This window comes from Cryptococcus neoformans, chromosome 11, assembly GCF_000149385.1.
Source record: "Cryptococcus neoformans var. neoformans B-3501A chromosome 11, whole genome shotgun sequence".
Classification (NCBI taxonomy): Eukaryota; Fungi; Basidiomycota; class Tremellomycetes; order Tremellales; family Cryptococcaceae; genus Cryptococcus; species Cryptococcus deneoformans.
This window is the reverse complement of record NC_009187.1, coordinates 731665-749924: the sequence shown is the minus strand read 5'-3', so window position 1 is coordinate 749924 and position 18260 is coordinate 731665. Positions and strand designations below refer to the sequence as shown.

At 50.6% G+C, this 18260-nt stretch overlaps 7 protein-coding genes across 7 annotated transcripts; 3 read left to right on the top strand and 4 right to left on the bottom strand.

Annotated features, from left to right (window-relative positions):
- Positions 1-327: 327 nt before the first annotated feature.
- Positions 328-2403, bottom strand: CNBK2590 (hypothetical protein; the record flags this gene model as incomplete). The annotated part of the gene is made up of 6 exons (XM_767795.1): positions 328-495; positions 555-650; positions 719-1029; positions 1084-1276; positions 1326-1442; positions 1492-2403. The coding sequence occupies 6 exons, from the start codon at positions 2401-2403 to the stop codon at positions 328-330; spliced, it is 1797 nt and encodes a 598-aa protein (XP_772888.1).
- Positions 2404-2809: 406 nt separating this feature from the next.
- CNBK2580 (hypothetical protein) lies at positions 2810-4960 on the top strand (the record flags this gene model as incomplete). Its single annotated transcript, XM_767794.1, has 3 exons — positions 2810-4282; positions 4351-4450; positions 4503-4960. The coding sequence occupies 3 exons, from the start codon at positions 2810-2812 to the stop codon at positions 4958-4960; spliced, it is 2031 nt and encodes a 676-aa protein (XP_772887.1).
- A 201-nt stretch (positions 4961-5161) lies between these two features.
- CNBK2570 (hypothetical protein) lies at positions 5162-9971 on the bottom strand (the record flags this gene model as incomplete). Its single annotated transcript, XM_767793.1, has 30 exons — positions 5162-5178; positions 5231-5307; positions 5359-5496; positions 5547-5641; positions 5697-5747; positions 5800-5910; positions 5965-6355; positions 6414-6516; positions 6575-6703; positions 6757-6841; positions 6898-6931; positions 6984-7041; positions 7091-7103; positions 7159-7277; positions 7332-7375; positions 7431-7455; positions 7503-7591; positions 7654-7713; positions 7774-7895; positions 7949-8054; positions 8115-8313; positions 8368-8403; positions 8453-8538; positions 8594-8672; positions 8726-8930; positions 8979-9115; positions 9169-9254; positions 9313-9449; positions 9505-9636; positions 9696-9971. 30 exons carry the CDS (start codon positions 9969-9971, stop codon positions 5162-5164), a joined length of 3240 nt encoding a protein of 1079 aa, XP_772886.1.
- Positions 9972-10567: 596 nt separating this feature from the next.
- Positions 10568-11638, bottom strand: CNBK2560 (hypothetical protein; the record flags this gene model as incomplete). The annotated part of the gene is made up of 2 exons (XM_767792.1): positions 10568-10924; positions 10970-11638. 2 exons carry the CDS (start codon positions 11636-11638, stop codon positions 10568-10570), a joined length of 1026 nt encoding a protein of 341 aa, XP_772885.1.
- A 160-nt stretch (positions 11639-11798) lies between these two features.
- Positions 11799-13894, top strand: CNBK2550 (hypothetical protein; the record flags this gene model as incomplete). Its single annotated transcript, XM_767791.1, has 8 exons — positions 11799-12133; positions 12187-12250; positions 12301-12410; positions 12472-12585; positions 12639-12777; positions 12855-13535; positions 13601-13742; positions 13806-13894. 8 exons carry the CDS (start codon positions 11799-11801, stop codon positions 13892-13894), a joined length of 1674 nt encoding a protein of 557 aa, XP_772884.1.
- A 149-nt stretch (positions 13895-14043) lies between these two features.
- Positions 14044-16871, bottom strand: CNBK2540 (hypothetical protein; the record flags this gene model as incomplete). The annotated part of the gene is made up of 4 exons (XM_767790.1): positions 14044-15603; positions 15677-15966; positions 16025-16529; positions 16581-16871. The coding sequence occupies 4 exons, from the start codon at positions 16869-16871 to the stop codon at positions 14044-14046; spliced, it is 2646 nt and encodes an 881-aa protein (XP_772883.1).
- Positions 16872-17178: 307 nt separating this feature from the next.
- Positions 17179-18083, top strand: CNBK2530 (hypothetical protein; the record flags this gene model as incomplete). The annotated part of the gene is made up of 5 exons (XM_767789.1): positions 17179-17322; positions 17381-17492; positions 17535-17842; positions 17893-18003; positions 18057-18083. The coding sequence occupies 5 exons, from the start codon at positions 17179-17181 to the stop codon at positions 18081-18083; spliced, it is 702 nt and encodes a 233-aa protein (XP_772882.1).
- Positions 18084-18260: the final 177 nt, after the last annotated feature.

Genomic DNA, 18260 nt, shown 5'->3' with positions numbered 1-18260 from the left:
AGGAACAAGGAAGAGGGGAAGCGAAGTCCAATCAGCTTTATATATCCCCCGTGTTCGCCCCATCTTCCTTCCTTACCCGCACAGACCACCTCCTTCCATCGTCTGTTTTCTCTCCAGCTATTCACCAGTGGGACCACGCAAGGGCAGAAAATCGATGCTAGTGTTCAGCTGTCGATTATGATGATGTGATCCATTATTAGTTTACATAAGCATTTGATTATGGGCGTTACGCGTTACAGGTCGTTTCTTCCTTCCCTCCTTTGCCCCAAGATCCCACTCGCCACTTGCCAACTCCCTTCCTTCCTATCTAGCTCTTCCAGGTTGGCATCATCTACCCAACATTCCAAAGCCTCCTCCGCCAGGCGGTAAATCCTTAAAATGGTTCTCCGCTCCTTGCCATACCGTCTTCAATACGTATGCCTCTGAGAGTAACAACTCGATATCGTGGTCGCCCCAGTTTTGAGTGGGAAGGCGCTGAAGGAAGATGATTATTTCCTGTAAGAAAACAAGGCCATCAGTGACGTCCGTGTACTGAGGCGGTCAAAAAAAAGCACCTGGAAATCCATCTCACGAAGGCGATCGGAGTATTTCACGAGAAGGGCTGAACAGACGTAAAGGTGGAATTGAGAAAATGCGTCTGTACCTTCAGCCTAAGGGTCACGTACATAAGCAGGGCTCTACTCCATCGATAGGAAAAGGGACGATGGGATGAACTTACCAGATATGTATCCCACATCCTTATCGTACACTTTACACTTATCTCCCTCATCAACAAGCAATTCATCCATCTGAACGCAAATTGCATAAACTCGACGCCTTGTTCCTCGAAATGAGTTGCCAATGGCGCGTCAATACGCTTGATCAATTCAGACATCCGCTTGACAAGACGTTGAATACCAGGTTGTTGGGAGATGTAATTGTCCTGGATGCCGTTCAGGAGGGCGGTAAGGCACCAGAAAGAGTCGGATTCAATAGCGGAGAGGATTGATTCAGGCAGGTGAGAGATGTCGAATGATTCGGGATCAGTATCTGTGGTGTATTTTCTGGTCAGCTGTTTTATTCTTTCGAGGAAAAAGAACTGACCGATATATGCGCTGAGAAAGACTTCAAAAAACGGGGTGACGAGGTCATTTATACCCTGCACGTAGCCTGATGCAGGATGTCTAATAGCCCAGACATAGAGTATTCTCTCGAGGCTTCGCTGAGTCTTTTCGCAGCTCCATAATGGTACACCGGGTCTTGTCCTTGGGACGTCGATTTCAATTTGATGCCATATCTACTTTCGTTAGCTAAATGTCGAGAAGTGGGAGAAAAACACGACACACTTGTTGGTCAAGAGAAGAGAGCCCACGTCCAAAATACTGATCCACCAGTTGAGTATACTCTTTTCTCTTGCGATTCAATGTTGTCAGTCGAGGCTGGACTGGTAAGGGTAGGTAATTCTAGTTCCAAGTCAATACGTGTCACTCCTTGAAGCGAAAAGAATCTTACTAGGAGCAGTTGCCAAACAATAGGCCTGACCTCCATCGGCACTCCGCTCCAAGCTAACCTTCTCAATTCACCCACATCCACCCCACCTTCGTCTCCTCTCAAGACCTTGGCGAATTTTTCTCTTCTTCTCTCTGACCGCACACTACGCTGTCTGTTCATCCCGTCTTTTCGGCTTTTCATATTGGTAGCAGCAGTGGGAGTGGTGGGTGTATAGGATGGGGAAGCTGGTGCTGACGATAAAGGGTCGTTTGAGGCGAAGAATGGGAAAGAGGATGAGCGGCTTGATGCTCGGGAGATGGCAGGTGAGTCGAGCGATAAGGAATGTAACAATTCAAGAGGATCACGAAGAATGTTTTCCACATCGACTCTGACCGCTTCTTTGCCTGTCTTGATCGGTTCCTGCTCTTCTTCTATGATTTCCTCCGGCTCGACAATCTCCCACGCCCCTCCTGGCGGAAGCCTCGACCCTCCAGCATGACCATGACCATGAGAGCGAAGAGCACCGTTGATGGCTGACGTCCCCGGAGCAGGAGGTGCGACGCCTTCTGTAAATGTTTTCGACTGTGGTAAAGCTGGCCTTGTAGGCGATGAATTCGGATATGTGACATGGGTGTACGAAGTGGATGCCCAGCTGGCTGCTATCCCCTCTCCATCGTCTCTACTCTTCCTGCCGCCCCCGGGCATGGACATCGGCATACCACTTGGCTCTCCGCCATCCTCCTTGTCTGAACTGCTGTCCCATGCATCCTCCCAATCCTCTGCGTCCTTCGTGACGAGGCCGAACGAAGACATGGAGGCGCCTCTAGGAATGGTTGGACGCGAGGATGGGCGGGGGAATATCGACAGGGAGGGATTGAGGGTAAGCGGATTGGCGGAATGTGGGCGTGTGGGCGGCTGGATGGGATGGGTCATAGTGCGGATGCAGCCATTTAGAGAGAAAAGAGCTGCAGAGTGTGCAAAATACTTGAAATGTGGATGCCATCCCATGTCGCGTTGTCGCCATGTCATCACCTGTTTCCGCCGTCACTTTGCTCTTCCCCGTCCCCCTTTTAATCTTCTCGAGCGTTCATTATTTTGCCATCCCATAATACTCTTTCCCCAGAAACCATTGGACCGCTCCGGAGAGACCGTCAGCAAGCCGTTCGACACCACTGCAGTCCTCGTTAATCCCACCGTCACGTGCTTTGTGGTCGTTCCTTCCAATCTTCCGCCATATTCCGTTTCTTTAATTGTCCGCTTCCATTGCCATCGTCAGACCATGTCATACGGGAAACCGCTTCAGAAGAAACCAGTCTGATAGAATCTCTCTACTCTCAAGATGCAGGACGAACAACCCCCTCAGGGGAATGCCGGAATGAACGAAGACACACCAATGCACACACCCACGTCTCCACAGTCCAACTCTGCGAGCGAGGCCAGCCATCATCCACAATCAGCCCTCCCACTGTGTTTGCCCCGCTTCACCACATCTACCAATGCATTTGGCCTTACTTCCTCTCCATCTTCTTCATCATCGTCTCAACGATCAAATGATTATTTCGGCTCGGTGAGCGGATCTAGTATGGTGATTATACCCGGGATGGCAGCGACAGCGGCGAGTGACAGGAAGGTCAGGAGACCAAGCATGTTGAGTTTGGCACAGAACGCGAGTTTTTTAAGTGAAGGATCAGGAGAAGGGGAAAGAACACCAATGGCATTAGTCGTAGACACAGCAGGGGAAAGGGACAAGAGGGGAGCGATGGATATGGTGGAAGATCCTTCAAGCAGCAAGGCGATAAGTCAATTCACAGGCGATGGGGGTCCCCTTCAACCTACGCCTCGTTGGCCTTCGAGTGGCTCCTTTCAGAGTAGTCTTCTCAGAAGATCGACATCAACATCTACAATACCGATGGAGACCCTCAAAACGTCTACACCCGTTCAAATTGAATCAGTTGACGAGGAGGCACGCGGAAACAGTGAGGTTGAAATGGCTACAGACTGGCTGAATAAGTCATCGAACCGAAAGGGTAAAGCTCGAGAAGGCTCCCCGTCAAATCATGACACCAAACTTCATCCCCGCCCACTCCCCTCTGCCCTCCTACAAACACTCATATCCGAATCAGCACCCCTTGAGCATGAAATCCAATCGGAAGCCCGTCTTCAGCGGCTACTCAGTTCCCACCCCGCCAAGCTGCCACTCACCCCACGAGCACCTCGCGGATCTAGGGGTCGGTTTCCTGACCAAGTCGGCGGTGACGATGATGATGATGAACTCGGTCTTTCGGCCTTTTCTGCCGCGGCCAGGCGGTGGGGTACAGGCAGACCATGGTCGAAGGAGGATTCAGACTCAGATTCAGATGATGGTCTACCTGCGGGGGAGGTGAATGCAGCTTTCGCAGCAGGGATGGACATGGATCGACCAGAGAGTAGTTCAAGTAATGCGAATACCATGGGAGGCGGATGGGGAGCAATGAGCGAATCTGGCAAATCGACACCCGGCCAGGGGGAAAGAAGACGGAGTAACAGTGGAAGCAGGAGTGGCAGTGGCAGTGCGGGCCCTGGAGCTGGAACGGGCGCAGGGTATCCGTTCCCGAATACAATGTCAACGCCTGGTATGTCAACCCCTGGTGCTGGATCTCAAGTACAGACACACGGCCAAGGACAGCAACCAATATCTGCTATTAAAGGTAGTAGCAAATTAAGCATGAGTGGGATGGTACCTTCACCTGGGAATGGTCTTCCCAATGCCTTTGGCGGGCTGGGGATGGGGACGGGTACTCCACTGGCCAGTCCAACTGTTGAGCGAAATGAGGTATGGCACATTATTCCTTATATTCTTATATTTTTACATTGTAATCACTAACGTAATAATACTTACAGCTTGTCGGTTCTCCCAACGCTCCGATGTCGAGCCCTGGGTTGATGCAATACCGCGAGTCTTTGGGCGGAAGTGCATCCCTACGACCTAATAAACGAAAAGGTAAGGGAAACCCTCACAAGTTGTAGATTATCGCTGATTTGCACTTCTGCAGCTCAAGAAGACAGGTTCGACCCGTACAAGCGTCCGCGCGCAGCTTCTCCCTCCCTCCTCTCTTCTCCCGCTTTTCCCCTATCACCGTCGAGGCCAACTTCCATTCCCATCCCGGCATCTCCCTCGCACGCTCCGTTGTATCCTTCCGCGTTATCGACCTCCCATCCACGCTCCGTCGGCGGTGTAGGCGCGCAAACACATCCGAGTAGCTCAAGACCGAATCATCCGTACACAAGACCGATGGCTAGTCGGTCCAGAGCAGCCAGTCCGGCTTTGAGCGCTGGGAGTGGGGGTACCAGTTTGGGAAGGGAGAGGTATCTTGGGCAACACGTTCAGAATGGGAACAATGGACATGGCGGACAGGGGGCCTTGGGAGGGTTGGGTTTGCTGAGTTTGGCGAACAGAGTGAGAGAGGAGGACGAAAAAGAGGAAAGGGGGGAGAGGATGGAAGAAGACTAAGGCCGGAATAGAGTCAAACAGGGAATGTTGTATACAGTAGTATCTACCAAAATCTATAACATTGTACAAGTACAAGACAACATGCATACACCAACAGATCATGATTAGGCGGTCTGATACCACTGATTGTATGTACAGGCTGGCACGTTATATATAGTACAAGCAGATAGTACATGGTGCGAGTTGGCAAAATACAACAGATTACTTGGGCTTGTACACTGCAACAATAGTCAGTGGACAGCATGATGGCGCGAAAGACAAATAACGCACGATCTTCGTCCAGCAATGTCTCTTCATCCACGCAATCCTCCACCCATTTGGGGGTCACAATGTGTTTCCTTTTGGGCCTATCAAATAGTTCGCTTAGAGCCACAACATACATGACAGGACCAACTCACATGGCAGTCTTCCTCGTCAACTCGACGTATCTTCTCGAATCCTCATCATCCATTATAATGTGCGTGAGCTTGGGATCGGAGATGCTTCTCGCCACACGTCCACCATTCTCTATCAGCAGCTTCTCGACTTTGACGAGTCTGAGAAACTGATCAGCTCGATGCCCCCCATGAGAGAATGGAGGACTAACCTTTCTTCGGTGTCGAAAGAGGGAGACGAGCTTTCCAAGCCGTTAACCGCAGCGTTCTTTGCAGTATCGATGTAAAATGCAAGGTGATAGAAAATCTTCCGCACCATCAGTATACATTCATACATCTGCCGTACACGGTGAAGAACGTACTCGATCTTCATCATAGTGCATTGCTTCTGGACTCTCTCCCATAAGTCCTTCCTGTCGATTTGATCAGCACTTTGTAGTAAAATGTCAGTCAGCAACGACCCACCTCCTTGTCATTCAACCCGCTGAGGGGAACCGCTCTGTAATCATCTCCGTTTACCCCAACATCTGATTCATGACTGTCGTTTTCTCCGTCCTCTTCATCTTCATAAATCGCCTACGAGATGAATTTCAGCAATAATCAACATATCATGCGGTTACGGCGACGTACCCGGAGCCCCCTACTTCTTTCCGAATCCGTGTCACTCTCTTCCTTCAGCGACATCTCCTCTTCAGGTTCACTATCGGAATCTCCTGGACTCGCTCGTGATCTCAAACCCCATGCTTCCTGAAGCTTCTTCTGCTGCAGCGTTCTATTCGATTCTTTCTCTTTGAGATCTTCTCTGGCCATCCTTCGGTTCTTGGATTCTCGACTTTCTTCCACGTCAATCTCATCTTTGTCCTCACCATCCATGATCTCATCTTCGACATCGGCATCACCATCTTCATCGACGAGTGCCCCGCCGGTACGATCGCGCACAAAAGAAACCTTATCGTATTGCTCAAGTGTCTTATTGTAATATCGCCCATCTTGAGCTTCTTCCGACGCGAAGACCAGGAATCTGGCAAATGATTTAGCACTTGAAGAAAAGACATGCTGCGTGTAAAGAAAGGGCTTACTCCTTTAAGAAAGGCAATGCTGTCCTCCGCGCAATACTCTCAAATACCCACTCAGGTTTGATGACATTGACTCCGTGTCTGATCTGGGCTCGTACTAAAGGGTCTATCAATGAGTCAGCACATCTACTCACACGATCCCCAATCAATTATACAATACTGACTCTTTTGATCGGGAGAGATAACAATCGCCGATAGGTCGGACAGCTGCGCTTGCGTGAAATCTGCACCATGCTTATGCACAAGTGCTTCGAGATCAGCTTTAGGGTAGTCGGATGTGCCCTTCACAATATCTTATACTCATACGTCAGTGAAAGACAAGATAACCAAGGTTTGCGCGACTAACAAAACGTCATATCGCTGAATATGCTCGTTTCCACATCTGCATCTGAAAGCTTCTGACCTCGGAAGTTGCTGATGAGGTGGTTTTTCTGCATGTCACTTCAGTTGATTTCCTTACACAGCGGAGATCTACATGGGAACTTACTTTAGACCTGATCACCTTGCGCTTCTTCCTTTTCCTGCTGCACTGTTAACCTTCTGATCCCGTCAACAGAAGACAATGGCACTCACCCAGGACCTTGACTATCGTCATACGACCTCTTGGGCCTTGAGAAGAGGTCCATGAAGTCTGTCCGTTTTATGAGTTTCCTAGTCTTATAAAAAAATTCTTGACCTACCGTCCACAGACATCTTTTCGCCAATTTGATCAGCATTAAATCTGACTTTCGGGGCCAAATAGACTTACACTAGTCCACATATCCCTCTCTTTCGACTCATCATCGAGCGCATAGTCTCGACTATTCTTGTCGTAGTAAATGTATTTACAGCGTGGAAAACGAAGAGTAAATCCTATTCCATAGCCTCCTGCGCGTATCGTTAGAACAAAACATCGAAAAGAGCCTTTGGACAGCGACCGACCTGCCGGCACGATTTCAGACGCCTTTACTTCGATGACGAAAGAGCTATACAGCTATCAGCAACTATTTACATTTTGAATTTCTGTCCAGAGTAACATACTTCTCCGGCTCGATATAAACATCCGCTAAATCTCATTTAGCTCATCATATCAGAGCGTTTGAATCAACTCACGCTTGTCATCGAGACCCACTGGCCCAAGCTTCATGAAAGGGGGTGGGTTGGACCTATCAAAAGGTTTCCAATGCTTCTTGTGTTTATTCCTGCATTGTGATAGGTGAGTAGGTGAGCACCTCATTGAACGCAAGTGCATGAGGTGACTTACAAAATCCACTCGTAGTCCGAGTAGCTCATTCCAGAACCGATTGAACAGAAAGTCTTGAAGCTGTTTCATCATCAGTCAACCCCAACTTCCTTAACAGGCAGATAGATTAATAATCGTTACCTTGGTCTTTCCACTGTACCATCGTCAAACGCCTGTTCCCTTAACCCGCAGAGTAATCTTGAAATCTTCCCTGAACGTCCTCCTTTACCCCACCATCCACCCAACACCAAGACTTCTAAATTCTATACAAACGATATCAGTCGTTGCTTCAAATAAAGATAGTATCTTGACATACCTCACCCATTTGGTCACTATACTCGGGCTTGACCTTGATCCAGTCATATCCTCTCGAGTTTGTCTGATAAATCACATCCGTCTTCTTAACCACTAAACCTTCGCCTCTAACAATTCATGGTTAGCTTTATTCCCGGATCATATTAAGCCGAGATCGATTGACTTACTTGGTCTCGACCACTCTTTCCAAATACTCTCTAATATCCTTTGCATTCTTCCCTCTTTTCTCGTCTACAAATTCCAATCTCCCCTTGTAGCTCTCAATATTCTTGAAGATTTTTCCAGAGCGAAGGAGACGCTTGCGTTCTGATAAACGTTTGCGGGAAAGGCAATGATCGTTCAAGAAAAGGATGTCAAACACCTTGACTAATGAAAAAGCTTAGTCAAAGAGTGATAAAGGAAAAGGTACTGAGGGCTTACAACATGGACGAGGGGCGGTTTCATCATTGAAATGGTCTTTCGAAAATCAACGACAAATCTTAAGGTTTCCAAACGGATAACTCACCAAGTGCAGCTGACTTGAGAGTCCCAAAAGCCAGGTAACGTTCCACTACAGGATCCCAAACCATCATCTCTCCGTCAAGAATGACACTAATCCATGACATGAGTACCCAATAATATCTATGATACAAGACATAGAGTTTACTTTCTGACATTGTCCTGGAACGCAGTAGCTATGTAGTGCGTCAAACTTCCCTCTCCTGGGTGGGCGCCATACAGATACGCTGCTAGAAGTTAATTTTATCCAGTACTCAAAAATAAGTCGGGAGGAACTTACTGTAGTCTTTAGCTTTCCTTGAACAGTAGAACCATTGTGCACCATTTCCTCTCATGTGTAACTGTATTCTCTCCCCGTCCAACTTTTCTTCCATGATGAACTCTTTTGGCGCGCCTATAGCCTTCGCAATATTTTCGAGCGACGCATCATTCATGCGGCCACATAATTGAGGGAGAAAGGAGTGGAACAATTCAAGATGCGTTTCCTGAATCGTCGTCAGCTCGGGATGGATGGTTTAACAAGAATGGCATACATTTTTATTGAGCCTGAAGCCGGGATCATACAAGGTCCAACAGACACGCTTCAGGTCTGAACAAACATTATACAGATCTATCGCATCCGGATGAAACGCTGATAAGACCCCTCGTTCACGTATTGAGATATGCAGGTCTTGAGAAGATTATTGTCAGAGTGAATATAACGTGGAAAAAATACATATTTACCTTTGAGTATAATCCGGATAATCCATTCTTGTTCCTCAGCTGTACATTGCATATTGATTGCCTTGAGTATCGGCACGTAATCTTTTCTATAATCAATCATCAGTGAGCTGAGCTGAGTATACCTTGACGAACAATAAAACTCACTGCTTCATTTTTCCAACAGCCAGCTTATCGAGGAGCATGTTTACTGCTTCAACACTCAATTGCCCTTCCTCCACGGTGGATCGAGCTTTTATCTCATTGTAACAGACTTTCGCAAAGTCTCCAGTTGGATTTGGTGACTGCTAATCATCAGTTTCCACATTCGTTTACTGAGGGAACACATGAACGACTGACATTTCCTGCCGGCTGCTTCCATTTGATCAACCTCTGAGCCGCCTCGCTGTGCTTCTCTAACGACAATATATCAATGTAGCATCGAGCCAACATTGACTCTTTCAAATTATACACGGGTCTTTCCCTATCTTTCTGCAAGGAACCCTTTAGCATCACATTCCCTATGTTCTTGCCGTGACCCGAAGACTCACATCAGGTAACAACAACCTGATCAACGGATAAAGATCTGGCCCTACTTTCTCCCTCCAGTTCCCGAATATCCTCGTCAGAAGCTCGTACTTTTTGTGCGGCGCATCTGCCCGTAGTCTGTTAAGATAGCCGCAGATAATGTAGAAAGCGGGATACTGGCCGCGGTTGATACAGTCCGCTGGACGTTCGAGAGTTATCGCGGGGGCTAATGTCGGTTTCTGACCATTTATTTCTTGAGTGGGCGGAGGTGCATGATTGTATGGAGCGTGTACTGCCATTTCCAGTGGTGATATAACTTTTGAACCAGTCAGAGAAAGGTGTAAATAAATACAAGAAATGACTTCCGTCCGTCATGTCGAAGAGTGGGCCGGTTGATGTCACCTCGCCACTTCCGACGGAAACAGCCCTATTCAAATTACGTATACACAAATACAGGTCACCTCACGCAAAAAAGATGGCCCAACTTTTATCTTCCATTTCAGTTTTCGTACATACGATACGTAGCCATTTCAGTTGATGTGTAAGCGCTCAACTACATCACGTGGGGGTCCTGGATTTCGGGATTCACTTTTGGTGTCAAGAGAGAATCGTGGTTGCTGTCTCAACCGAGGAAGAAATAGGAAGCCCGATTGCTAATAGATTTGTCCGTTGCTATATACTTTCGGATGTCTGCTGCATTTTGTGTTTGGTTAGCAACATTGTTACAGTAGTCTATGCGAAAGAGGAAAATGGGACGGCTTAATGCGGAGCAAGTTTGTTGCAGAGTTCATATTATTATTGCATGAATGGTAACAACATGACATTCTTCGTTTGACTCTACGCCTACGATTCACGTTAGCATGTCATTTATTATATTAAAAGAATGACCTACCTTCTAAGACCTCTTCTTTGCGTGGTACATGTAATTGCAAACTTCACCTGCCTCTTTCCACCAGCTGCCCTCCACACCATCCCACAATCTCCAAGCGCCCTTCAAAGGGTCATAAATTATCCCTCGAGTCTCACCAACTTCATTTTCCCGGATATCACTTGCGTCATCATTTCTATGCCATGTCTTGAAACCACCCATGTCAGAGTAGACGAAACGTCGGAGTTCCTCGGGCTTGATGAATTTACGGTAGGTATGTGTTCCCGGAGTCACAAGACGGAGGATGTCTTCGGCAAGAGTGATAGTGAGGAGATGGGAGAGGGGTGTTCTAGAGATGGTTGAAAGTAAGAGATGTCCTCCAGGCTGTTTTATTCAGCATGGTTCAACTGGAATAATTCCTGGACTCACTTTAACCATCTCTCCGAGACATTTCATGAACTCTCCAGGCTCATCCACATGCTCAAGCACTTCCATGGAGCACACAACATCAAACTTTTCCCCAGCATCTCTTAAAGCTTCGGCAGTACTGAATCGGTACTCCAACTCTCCCTTTTCCATCTTCTTGGCCAAATACGGATCTTGATTGGCGTGAGTGGTCGCGATGCCGATATTACTTTCACTCGCATCAACGCTCACCACAGTGGCTCCCAATCTTGCCAGAGCCTCTGAGAGGATCCCACCTCCACATCCAACGTCCAAGCATCGAAGACCTGTCAACCAAGCACCCGTACCTCGCGCTGCTTCTCTCTGCGCATCCATATGCCGAGTCTCAAACGACCATTCCTCTTCCGGTGGAGGAGCGAGAGCGACTTTTTGCCTGATCCACTCTACCCGCACGGGATTCATGCGATGTAAAAGTGCAAATTCGCCTGTTTCTGACCACCATTGGGAGGAGAGTTTGGAGAAGTGGGAGATTTCGGAAGCGTTGATGGTGCTGAAAGTGGAGGGAGCGGTGGATGGAGATGCTGGGGATGCTGGGGATGCTGTTGTGATTGAGCGTGCTGCGATGCGTGTTGATGGGAATGCTGTTGCGGAGCGTGAGAAGTATAGTCTTCTGCAGAGTTGTTGCCTGTTCATTATGTATGGTGTATGGCGGGTAAAGTAGCAAAGAACAACGAATCAAGCTTCCGAACGCGGTGACTTACACTCCAGCTTTTCATTCGCCCTCTTTTTTACTTTTTTTTTCTATTTTTTTTCTTCCCTTTCACTTTGCATCTTCCACTCTACGCTCCACACCATGATCGCACCCACAACCTCACAGTCGGAACTGCACCTTCTATGTGTATCCGCCGTGGTCAGAGACCTCATCTCAACCTATAATTCCTCAAGCAGCTCCGCCACCCAGCCTCCAAACGTAAACAGTCTTCGAGCAAAATACGCAAAAAAATACGGACTCAAGGCAGTCCCTCGTTTGACAGATGTCCTCGCTGCTGTCCCTGAAGAATGGAAGGACAGGCTGAGGGGATGGCTGAGAGCAAAGCCAGTCAGGACGGCGAGCGGTGTGGCAGTTGTTGCTGTCATGTGCAAACCCCATCGATGTCCTCACGTAGCCATGACCGGAAACATCTGCGTGTAAGTGTTTCTAGTGGCACTGATCTGTGATCGCTACTTATAGAATACGATAGCTACTGCCCCGGCGGTCCTGACTCTGACTTTGAATACTCAACCCAGTCATACACTGGATATGAGGTACGTACATTCTGCTACCCGCTTTGTGTGCCTCGTCTGACATTCTGAAGCCTACTTCTATGCGAGCCATCCGGGCCAGATATGACCCATATGAGCAAGCGCGTGGACGTGTGAACCAGCTCCGTGACCTTGGACACAGCGTCGACAAGGTTGAGATCATGTACGTAGCTTTTCTTTTTCTTTTTTGGTTTTCAAAAGTTTTTCCGCTCACTGGATCACAGTATCATGGGAGGAACGTTCATGTCCATGCCGGAAGACTACCGCCATAAATTCATTGCTGGACTTCACAATGCCTTGAGTGGTCACACTGGAGAGGACGTTGACGAGGCTGTCAAGTAAGTCTATTTGCCAACTCAGCAAAAAGTTCGAGTAAACTAATATACCACAGATTCTCTGAGCAAAGCAAGGTCAAATGCGTTGGTATCACTATTGAAACCCGTCCCGATTACTGCTTGAAGCCTCATCTGAGTCAGATGTTGAGGTATGGATGCACCCGTCTGGAAATCGGTGTTCAATCAGTCTATGAAGTGAGCCAACTCCATTTTTACTCACCCCCTCCCCCCTCTCCCCACCAAAAAAAAAATCCAGCTGACACCCAGTCAAGGACGTGGCACGAGACACCAACCGAGGACACACTGTCCGAGCTGTCAGTGAATCCTTCCACATGTCCAAAGACGCCGGCTACAAGATTGTCGCCCACATGATGCCTGACCTCCCCAACTGCGGTACCGAGCGAGACATTTGGCAATTCCAAGAATTCTTTGAAAACCCCGCTTTCCGATCAGACGGACTCAAACTGTACCCAACCTTGGTCATCCGTGGTACCGGTCTTTACGAACTGTGGAGGACTGGCAAGTACAAGAATTACCCTCCCAACGCCCTTGTCGATATCGTAGCGAGGATCATGGCGCTCGTACCCCCCTGGACGCGAGTCTACCGCGTCCAACGAGATATCCCGATGCCGCTCGTCTCTTCCGGCGTGGAGAATGGTAATTTACGTGAACTCGCACTTGCGCGTATGAAGGATTTCGGTGCCGAGTGTCGAGATGTGCGATACCGTGAGGTCGGTCTGCACGAGATTCACCACCGTGTGCGACCGCGTGATATCGAGCTTATCCGAAGAGATTACGCGGCGAATGGCGGATGGGAGACGTTCTTGTCGTATGAGGATCCTCAGTCTGATATCTTGGTCGGTCTTTTGAGGTTGAGAAAGTGTTCAGAGGAAGGGACGTTTAGGAAGGAGTTGGTTGGTATGCAAGGTGGATGCAGCCTTGTGCGAGAGCTGGTACGTTTTTGTTTTTATTTTTAAAAAATGGGGTGAAGTATGGATACTGATCCAAGGTTGATTAGCACGTGTATGGTACTGCTGCACCCGTTCACTCTCGTGACCCCAAGAAATTCCAGCATCAAGGTATCGGTACATTATTGATGGAAGAGGCGGAGCGTATCGCCCGTGAGGAGCACGGTAGCGGTCGGATCGCTGTAATCTCTGGTACGTATACGAGCCAAACAGCTTTGCCGAACAAGGATTTTATTGATAATCATGTACACACAGGTGTTGGAACGCGTGATTACTATCGACGGCTTGGTTACTTTCTCGATGGGCCTTATATGGTCAAGGATCTTTTGTACGATGACGAGTAGATTTGAGCTTGTGATTTTTGATTTCATGTATAAATATGGGCAGTGTATAACAAAGACCATCTGCATTGCAAGAGGAAAAAGTGAAAGAAATTATGACCAATTGTGTTTTTTTTTAACTACTTTTCGAGGGTGTAATATATATATAAAACTTATGGAGTAACAACCGGTTCGGCCAAATACTTGCCCGTCGTCGTACTTTTCCGAATCTCCTCAAACACCCACTGGTTCCCTTCCAACTCTCCATCCACCACGTCGAGCCCCAGACCGCTGATCAACGACCCTTCTGCCGCCCACGACACTTGTACGACCTGCGGTACCAAGGCTTCTTGTCCCGGTTCACTTGTGAATTTGGCAATCATCTTGCCTCCGGTGGTGCCCAACAACGAATCCATTTTCCACGTCATCCTCCTCGTCGAGGGGGACCACACGCCTCCTGCCGGTTTCGCCTGGACGTTGCTCACGCTCGGTCCACCGGGCGTAAAGGCGGCTACAACGGTGGCGCTACCCAGCTGTGTGCCCGTGGTGGCGAGGGGAGACGACGGGTTCGCACTATAATGTAAAATCATCCTCGTCTCGCCCGACTTGCACTGGAACACCGGATCAAGGATCAACGGGGCCGTAGCCAGTTCTTTGCCCGGCTGGACATGGACGACGTACTTGAACAGCAGGGGGCCCGCGGCGGACCCTCTGGCGGTGGTGGCAGCAGCGAGGACGTCCGAGTTGAGGAAATACTCTCCCGGCTTATCGGGCACTTGGGCGAGGTACGCCGGGTTGGGCGCGATTTTCTCGAGGTGCTCAAACGCGGCGAGACGGATATGGATCGGTCCACCGGGAAGGGCGGAAGGCGACGACGACGAAGCATCCTTTGCTCGAAGACTGAGGTGGATCTCGCCTGTAATGTGGATCCGCTGGACCTGCTTGTTGCGGAAGATGACATTGATCGATTCGTTGACGTGTGCGCGCAAACCGGGTTGGTCCGCGGCGGCGGCGGCGGAGAGAGGCGTTGTGGTGTGGAGGTTGATCGGCGGGGTCATCGTACCGCCGATCCCGATGGTGGGCGAATCAAAGGGATTGTTGGAAGTGACGGATGAAAGGGAAGTTCGACGGGCGGCGATGGGTGATGGAGACGGCATGTCGTGAGGGAGGGATACACCGGTGTGGACGGTAGAGGTAGGTGAATCGACGAGTTTCTCCTCTGGTTCAGCCGATTTAGACGCCCCGTTTGCGAATCCACCTGCAGCGACGGCACCGGCACCAAAGACCGCATTGGAAGCTGCGGTCGCTTCATCCGTCGACCCTGCAAACATCGTGTTCCTCACATCCCTCCTCCCTCGCGCAATCGTAGACCGTCTAGAAGGCTGAGAAGGCGGAAGCTGCAGCGTTTTCTGCATCTTTTCCAAAGCTGCTCGACGTTCTTCTTCGCTCTCCTGGATAGGCAGAGGTGCGAGGGAGAGGTTTTTGAAAGGCTGCTGCTGCAAAGATGTGGGAGTGGAGAGGTTTTCGTCGGAAGCGTTGGGAGAAGAGTCGAATGGTTGGCTGAATGCAGGTGCGGAAGCGGGAGCCTCTTTGGTGGGGACGACCGGAGCTTGGGCTTGAGATGGAACAGTCTGACCAGCCGGCGTGGGGATAAGCTCGTTGGGGTCTTCCCAAGGGTTTCGGTGACGGTCGGAAGGAGCGACGGAGAATCCCTCTTCGTCAACTGGAGGTGCCTTTTTACCCCAAAAAATAAATTTAAAAAAAAATCAGTAAATGTTTGGCGGTAGATAGGCAAGATGAATTTACAGTTGAAGATTCTCTCAGCTGGGGAGCTTCCTCTCCGATGGCTTCAAAATTGTCGCCTCTGGTACCGCTTCGTGTAGAAGTAGCATCACTCTCGCCCCTGTTCCTGCCTCCACCCACAGTCTTTGACCGTGCAAGCATGGATTTGAAACCGCCGGTGAAGGAAGAGCCGGGCGTACCCTGACTGACATTGGTCGAAGAACCGTTGGCGCGGGCAGCGGGAGGACGGGGCGAAAAGTCGCCGTGGGTTGCGGTGGTAGACGTAACGGCAGAAAGTCGGCGATTCGATTGGGCTACCGCGGGCCGCTTGTTGTTAGTGATTCGTCAACACAAGTAGGTTAGAAAACGCACGAGTGGTGGCGGAAGTAGCGACCGAGGCGGATCGCTCTGGGACGCGAGCACCGCCGATCGCACCCAACTTTCGCCCGACGTCCATGACTTCGTCACTCGTCTCCCACTGGAGGAGGTGGGAAACGATGGCTTCCGCCCTCTGTCCGTCTCTGGAAGCCATGTCGCCCTTGACGGTGGCCCACCTGACGATGATCTCCTTGAGCGCACGGAGCCGCTCTTCGTCCAGTCGCTGGTACGTCGTGTACACCATGGGCGAGAGCGAGGAGAGTGCGTGGGTGATGTTGTTGATGTCGGACTGGAGGGCGTCGACCTTGCTCGACTTGGACTTGGAAGACGCCTTTTCGAGCTTGGCGGAGACCTTTTCATAGTCTCTGAGCGTCTTGTCGAGGTTGGCGTCCTGGTCGCCGATGCGGCGCCATGCGACGACCTTGTTGGGGATCTCGCGGATCGGCTGCTCAAAGTCTGTCCTCAGCATGGCGGATAGGGTCGAGTGGGAGGCGGATGTCTGCAGCAGTGGTCAGTCGCACGGCGCACACGGACGGGCGGAGAGACGCACCTCTGCGAGCTCGGAGACGACGCTGTCCCACAGGCGGGCCTCGGCGCTGCCCCTTGGCCAGTCATTGCCGGCCTTGCCCGTGAGGCCGCCCTGCTCTGCTGTGCGTGCGAGCTTGTGGAGGCCGTCTGCGTAGGCCGCCTCGATGGCTGCGCGCTGCTTGTAGATGTCTGCGAGGGCGGCGAGGTGGGCTGTGGATGCGTGGAGCCGTTTCTGGAGGGCGGCGAGGAGGGGGCGGGGGGGGGTGGGGAGGAAGGCGGTGAGCCAGGCGTCGTCTGGGAGTGCGTCTGGCATGGGGGTGGAAAGAGGATAGTGGGTAATTAACGGGTGTGTTGTGTAATTAACGGTGGGGATGTTGTGTAATTATCTGGGTAGTTATCCTGTAATTACCCGAGTAATTATCCTGTAATTACCCGAGTAATTATCCTGTAATTACATGAGTAATAACCCCGGTAATAACCCTCGTAATAACCCTCGTAATAACCCCCGTAATAACCCTCGTAATAACCCTCGTAATAACCCTCGTAATTACCCCCTAATTACCGCCCACCCCATATACCAGCATGACGAAATACTCCTTGCCACTGTCTTCCCGCCCGCCATGAAGGTCTTTTCCATCTCCCTCCTCGCCGTCGCACAGACCGCCCCCCCCACCGCCACCCTCCTCGGCACCGCCCAGGACCTCTCCTCCTTTACCTTCTACCAGCGCAGCAGCGTCGGCGAGTTCCTCACGTTCTTCACAAAGGTCAGTCCCCCGCCCCGCCCCCGCCGCTCCCCCGCCCCCGCTCACCCGCTCACCCCAGACCGTCGCCGAGAGGACGCCTGCGAACCAGCCGTCGTCCGTCGAGGAGAACAACCACAAGGCCCATGTCTTTGTCACCGCCGGCCGCACCCCCGGCGGCCCTGGCCTTGCCGGTGCGTCCCCTCGCCGTCCACAGCGTCGCTGACACACCGCAGCCGTCATGATCACCGACCTCGAGTACCCGCTCCGGCCCGCATTCTCCCTCCTCACCAAGATCCTCGACGAGCACACCGCCCTCCTCGCCAGCCTCCCCAACCAGTCCGCCGCCCCCTCGTTCGGCTCCGCCTCCGCCAACGCTTTCGGCGGCAACCCCTCCCAGGCCGCTGCCGGCGGCCTGCCCCCGGCCCAGAAGGGCAAGCTCGAGGGCACCCTCGCAAACTATCTCACAAAGTACCAGGATCCCAAGCAGGCGGACACGATCATGAAGGTGCAGAAAGAGCTGGACGAGACCAAGGTCGTTTTGGTGGGTCCCTTGTGTTCCCGGGCGGGCGCACATGCTGACAGGCGGAACAGCACAAGACGATCGAGTCGGTTCTTGAACGAGGCGAAAAGCTCGACAATCTCGTGGAACGTTCAAACGCCCTCTCGGCGCAAAGCAAAATGTTCTACAAGACTGCCAAGAAGGTTTGTCCTCTTCCGTTCCCTCCAAACGACCCATCTGATACCGTTTCCAATAGCAAAACTCTTGCTGCGTGGTGATGTAACTAGAAGGATGGTATATTTCCGTAGTCGTTGGCGTTGTGATTTCATGTAGCACCGTACCCAGCGAATCAAGTCCCCCGCGACTGGAGCACCAGTCGCGTCCGCGTCAACTCTGATTTTATAGTAAAGTTTGCCATATTCACTTGACGTCGTTGCATGCTTCTTTCCCGTCCAACGTA